The sequence below is a fragment of the Rhodnius prolixus genome, unplaced genomic scaffold, assembly GCF_049639745.1.
Source record: "Rhodnius prolixus isolate KJV_2025 unplaced genomic scaffold, Rpr scaffold_2, whole genome shotgun sequence".
Lineage (NCBI taxonomy): Eukaryota > Metazoa > Arthropoda > Insecta > Hemiptera > Reduviidae > Rhodnius > Rhodnius prolixus.
The window spans coordinates 2,937,052-2,943,217 of NW_027411592.1; the positions used below are offsets into that span (position 1 = coordinate 2,937,052).

Sequence of the window (6,166 nt, forward strand, 5' to 3'; positions counted from 1 at the left end):
AATTATACATTTATTTATATTTTTGTTTTATTTTTTAATTGTTCATTAACCGGTTTACGAATAAATCGTTACTCGATGTACATTTACCTTTGTTAGTGTAATCGTAATTTTTTTTTTTCGCTTCCCCGATCGCGAATTTTGTAGGATTAGGTAAAAAAAAATTATAAATTAAAGAATGTAAAAAAAAGGTTTTGTAGGAAAAAATATTGCAAGCATTGTTGTCTTGAAAATCAATAAAGTATTTTAAAAAAAAATAGCGTTCCTTATTTTTTACGATGAATTATCTTGAAGGTCCAGTTTGGAGAAGTGTTATGTTGTAAAGATATTAACCACCTCCCCGATTAAATCGGGACTACGACAGAAGCAGGTACATTTTCAGAGAAGAGCCGGATAAGGTTCCTTGAGGAATTCAAGCGCTTGAATCGCGAAGTATGATGATTCTCTGTTGCAGGACCACATTCTATGCGATACCGTGTTGTTGTAGTTGTCGCTACAGCCAAACACAATACATGTACAGGTAAGTTTATCCAGCTATGGAGTCTTGAAACAGAAGGAGGTCCCTACAAAAACAGCATTTTTTTTTTTTTTGCAGCTTCCATAAAAGCGGGTAACACTAAAAAATGATAATTCTTTTTTGCTAAAAATAAAAAAAAACTGCCATAAGAGGAGTCGGTTCTAAGATAATTTAGCTCAGGAGGCAAACTCCGTCTTTGATGCCCTAATTATTGTTTCTATCGTAAGTTGACATAGATATTGATTATATTCTTGTCAAGCTTGTGTAGAACGTTACAATAAAGGGAATAACAATTTCTTCGCATTAGGTTAGAAATTTTGAATTCTAGACGCCTACACTTCTATAATAATTTTTTTGAAATCCACATTATTTGGTAGAAAAGATAATCGTCTATTCACATTTCTTGTGTGACAATGCCTTATCTAGAGACGCCCAAAACAATATAAATGAGTAATTGGAGAACGTGAAAGGTGTAATTTATAAAGAAATGCCAGCTACTAAGTTACAATTTAAGTTGAAAAGAGACTTCATCACATATTTGAACGGTTCAAACTTAATTTATCGTACGATATTTAATGAATAATGATTTAAGAATAATAATGATCGTGACGTATTTATATTAAGAGTTTTAAATATCGAAGGCAGCTTCTAAAAACTGATTTTTTTTGGTTGGAAATAGATACAAGAAATTCAAATGACAAATACTAAATCCCGAGGGGGCACTCATATTGGAAAATCGCATAAGGAATCAATATTATAAATGTAAATGGGTTTTCACTGAATTTTATTTTTATTCTTCACTATTGAAATAATCTTAATTTTTATTTTTTTTCTATTATAATTTTTTTTTTTATCAGAGTTCAAACCTGGACATAGTTATCACAAGCCTTCCATTACCTCTCAGCTGGCCGTGTCGGTGGAGTATGTTTGCGTGTCCTGTTTTTAGAAGAACGCTAATAATCGGAACCACCTATGTTCCAGAAGCGCCTGTCCGATACCAAAAGTTCTCTTAAATGGGATGGATGTCCTGGAGGAGGTTGAATCACCATTAATAACGACGGCGCAAGAACAAAGACAAAAAGCCGGACTATGCACCTGCCGGGCATTGCTTTTTCTAACATTGTGGTATCTGTTCTCAGGATGTACACTCTTTCTCAACAAATATATTTTATCCTATATGCAGGCAGATCCGACTTTATTAGGTAATAGATTTTATTATCTCATAATTAGATTTTTTTTTTTTATTGCGTGCTGACACTCGACTTTTCTTTATGAAATTGTTTGCGAGTGTTATCTTTTGTGGAAGTTTGAGGTTTAGGATCCTTAACTGAAAAACACTAAGAAATCTGAAAGTAGGGGTCTATATTTAAAAAAAAGTCGAGAGAATGCTCAGTAAGGGCTTGAAGAAAAGTTATTTATTTTGTTACATTTTATTCCTCAAAAGTTTTTTACGAATTCCATTTTACATTTTAATTTATTTTCTGTGTACGGCAGGCGAGTATGTCTTCGTTCTTGACAATTTGAACAGTCCAGTGAATAACCTATCTTTTAATATCCGCTGATGTTATTTAAAACTACCAAACTTGTCTGTTTTGGTGCTTGATCACGAATTTTCAACATTCTTACCGAGTAGCGTTGCTCGTTGGTAAACTTCATAAAAATGCTACAAAAACATTTAAAAGTTGAGATGACTAACGGAGAAGGAGTGATCAGCGACCGATGGGGCTAACATAAATAGGCAGCAGAACGTCTAATTAGAAAGTACGACAATAGATCTCGCGTACGGCTTAAATTTACTTAATCTTGTTCATTTTATTCGTCATACGTTTAAATCATTTCCTTTCAAGCAGTTGTATATTTTTCTTTTTTACTCACTTGATAAGCTTATTTTAAATTAGTGAAGAAATTTCTGTTTTAGCTCCAATACAAAAGATTCGTTTAAGATGTCTATACACTGTCCAGCTGTATCTACAACCTCTTTTTCCAAGTAATATTGCAATAATGAGTGGAATATGGTTTTAGATTTATTGAAAAGTTTTATTTGCTGCATCAACAATTGTGAAAATAATTGACATTCATCACTGTGAAATTTTGAACTTCTTTTTGCGGGGGGATCCAAAACATTTATTACATCTATCTCATCATGTGTTTTTTCCTTCGGCAGGAACATTCCAAATGCTAATGACAGGTGTATGTGGCTTTATACAATTATACTTCCCGTGCGGAATGTACAAACCTCATCATAGACTTGGAAGACCTCCAGGATTTTACAAACATATGACCCTTGTAGGATGTACCAGGTTAGCTAAACATGAACTATTGATCGTCCTTAATTTTTTTTTATTTTAAAGCAATAATATATTTTTATGCTCAAATTGCTTTGAATGTTGCACTTTAATAAATGTGAGATCGCTCCTCCTTGATTTTTAGAAATTCATGGGGCAAATTAAGTCTCTTACAGAATGCATATTTAGTACAAATTGTTAAGAATCGCCGCAATTGAAAAAGTCACTTTTCCGTACTTTTATTTTAGGTTTCTGACTGTGATATTAGGATTGGTTTCTTTGAACTATGTTGCCGTCAGTTTCACCGAAACCATCAAGAGTTCGGCACCTATATTTACAGTAGTTATTTCCAGGTTATTGCTTGGTAATTATTAAATATATTATTTTACTAATTTTAGTAATTATTGAACTGAACCTAAATTTGATTTAATTTATAGATTAAATTTGCAAGTTCCATTGTTTTTTTGTGTTAATCATTTAGAGATATTTTTATCTACCTTTGTTGCTTTTGATTTAAATTTTAATTCTAAGTTGTTCATGAAAATGTAGAACATTTTTCCTCCTCCAGGTGAAGAAACAGGACTGTGGGTAAACCTGTCGTTATTACCAGTTATGGGCGGATTGGCTCTTTGCTCCACTAATGAAATTAGTTTTAATACTAAAGGCTTCATAGCTGCTATGGCAACCAATTTAACTGAATGGTAAGAATGCCGAAATGTATGTGATGCCGAATCTGTGAAATAGCCGTGGTTTTGTTGTCTAATTCAATAAATAGGCGATAGGTAGATTATTTCGTCGTTCTTAAGCCTTGAACATATGATCAGTTTCTAATATGTGTTTAGGAAGGTAGGAGTTAGGGAATTAGGCGATTTCACTGATTTGACGCATCATATAACCATATTCATTCCTTAAGAGTTTGACACAATTTTCATATTAAGACAAACAAAAGTAATGAGTGATTATTGTATTAGTCGTTATTAAAAGTTGGTCGTAAGTCGTTTTCGTCACATATTATTAGTCTTAAGTGCGATGATTACTTTTACTTTTGGTTGTAAGATGATTGTTGTTGCGGTCGTAAGTTTGACTTATGAGCGACTAAGATTTATGATAAAGCGACTAAAAAAAATCGACTGACGACTCATTATGTTTGATAAATGCAAATTAATTGGCAATAAAATGAATTAGTAATTATTAAATTTTTTCCAATATTGCATTTAATAAACGTTGTATGCTTAAAATTTCCATGACTAAAAATAATCCTATTTTCAGCTTGCAGAATGTCTACTCCAAAATGTTGATTAGTGGTGATAAGTTCAAGTACACGTAAGTATTTTACCTTATTTATGCTACATCTATATTATTTTTAGTATCTACAAATTTCTAAATTTTTCTTTCCTAAATGAGATTCTATTTCTCAGGCCTGCAGAGTTGCAGTTCTATACAAGTTTAGCCTCAGTGGTGCTTCAAGTTCCCGTATCGTTTCTCTACGTAGGCGTAACACTGGAAGAAGTCACAGGTCGTCAGATTGTCGCTTTCATAGTGAATGGCATTTTCTTCCATCTTCAGAGCATCACCGCCTATGTGTTGATGGATTATACAAGTCCGCTTACCCATAGTGTGGCCAACACTGCTAAACGTGCCCTATTGATCTGGGCTTCAGTAATCATGTTTGGTAACCCTGTTACCATGCTGTCCGCCATGGGCACGTGTACTGTGATTGCTGGTGTACTGTTGTACAATAAGGCAAGAGAAATTGATACATCTTCGTCTACAGCAAAAAAGTCGCATGTAAGTGAGGTTTTTTTCAGTTATAAAATTATGTTTTTTCTACGGCTGTGATGGCCCACATAGGTGTAGAGGAGGATTTGCCTTACATTTTTTAAGAAAATTTATGAATTTTATCTTTTATAGAAAAATAGAAAGAAATTGTCAAATTTGGGCATTTTTCAACGTTACGCTTTTTCATGCAGTTTTTGACGGTCAATTTTAATTAACTGATGTCTTCATATAATGCTCTGATAGATAGAGAGTACGACAAAAGTCAGTTCATCTTTGTCTTTTAGCAGTCTGAATTTTGCTTTAAATACACGCTGTGAACCATCCTTATAAATTCTGTCGATTTTATCTTCTTTCCAAAACTATTATGGAAATTACCCAAAACGATTTCAACCTTTTCGTTCATTAACTCTTTTATGATTATGGTCGATATGAAATAATATGGCCGCACAAGAGTGAAATTCGTTTATAATTTTCGCAGAACAGCGCATTTCCTTTTAAATGCTAATAATGTTAAAAATAAAATTTAAAAGATGTTAATTTATTTTTATTTTTTGTTTTATTTTATTTTTTTACAGAAATTACTTTCAGAAGAAATAACAAAAGTGAGACGAATCTGAAGAAAGGTAAACAATAAACCACGCTATGGCAAACCACGAGAAGATTTAATAGAAATTCAAAATAAATATTCAGTCAACAACAATCCATTGTAAATATTTATAAGTAGTGAAAAAAAACAAAACAAAGAAACGCACTTTTATTCTGGCAACTATACAGCACCCTGTATTTGCATTGATTTGCAATAAGAACTGACAAAACAAAAATTGCATGATAATGAAATTTTTTAATTTATATTTCTTGTCTCTATTTTTAATAAATTGCATGTGTCGGTTTGTTTACTACTTCTTAATAAAATTCATTCCTAAAATAATGCAAATCCAAATCTGTATATATTATTTATATACATTTTATTAAAATAATTTATTTAAATGTAACTAAAATTTAAAAGAATATGTAAACTAAAAATGCACACCTTCGAATTGTGATATATTTATTTAATTAACAAAAAGAAATTCCTTTATAATAAATTATATTCTTTTATTTATACTGCGAACGAGAAAATATCATTATAATAGAAATTTTTTCATCTATTTGTTTTCTAATTTGATTTTAGAAATAATAGAAACTAAAATATATTATTGTAATTTGTATATAATACAGAATTATGTAAATATTATATATATATTTATAAAATAGTTGTATTGTATAATATTATAATTAAATCACAACTTCCTAGCCAATGAATAATTTTGTTCTTAATTTATCTATTATTTTATTCCAGTTCTTTTTTACCTCCTTCTGGAGTTGGACCTGGAGAAATAAATTAGATTCCATGGGGCATCTAAAAAGCAAAAGCACTCGTTAATGTCAATCTAAGATTCTATTGTGGCAGCCACCTGGATTGAGCACATCTCCAGGCCTGTCAGATTAATTAGGTGTCTACTATATATACGGTGACCATTATTTTTGTATCAAAAACAGGACAAGGTGCAAAAAAAAAAAAAATAATGTTTATTAACACGAGATCGGT

General features: G+C 31.4%; 1 protein-coding gene across 1 annotated transcript; it reads left to right on the plus strand.

The window, feature by feature from the left end:
• The first annotated feature begins 1,391 nt into the window (after positions 1–1,391).
• LOC141450249 (solute carrier family 35 member E2B-like) lies at positions 1,392–5,477 on the plus strand. The gene is made up of 7 exons (XM_074120459.1): positions 1,392–1,716; positions 2,679–2,814; positions 3,048–3,163; positions 3,368–3,500; positions 4,069–4,122; positions 4,218–4,587; positions 5,154–5,477. The coding sequence occupies exons 1-7, from the start codon at positions 1,533–1,535 to the stop codon at positions 5,193–5,195; spliced, it is 1,035 nt and encodes a 344-aa protein (XP_073976560.1). The 5' UTR covers positions 1,392–1,532; the 3' UTR covers positions 5,196–5,477.
• Positions 5,478–6,166: the final 689 nt, after the last annotated feature.

Bases quoted from the DNA above. Each gene is read 5' to 3' on its own strand.
- LOC141450249 (XM_074120459.1), top strand. From the start codon at position 1,533: ATGGATGTCCTGGAGGAGGTTGAATCACCATTAATAACGACGGCGCAA. The intron at 1,717-2,678 runs GTAATAGATTTT...TTCCTTCGGCAG, and splicing joins GGCAGATCCGACTTTATTAG to GAACATTCCAAATGCTAATG. The intron at 4,588-5,153 runs GTAAGTGAGGTT...ATTTTTTTACAG, and splicing joins CTACAGCAAAAAAGTCGCAT to AAATTACTTTCAGAAGAAAT.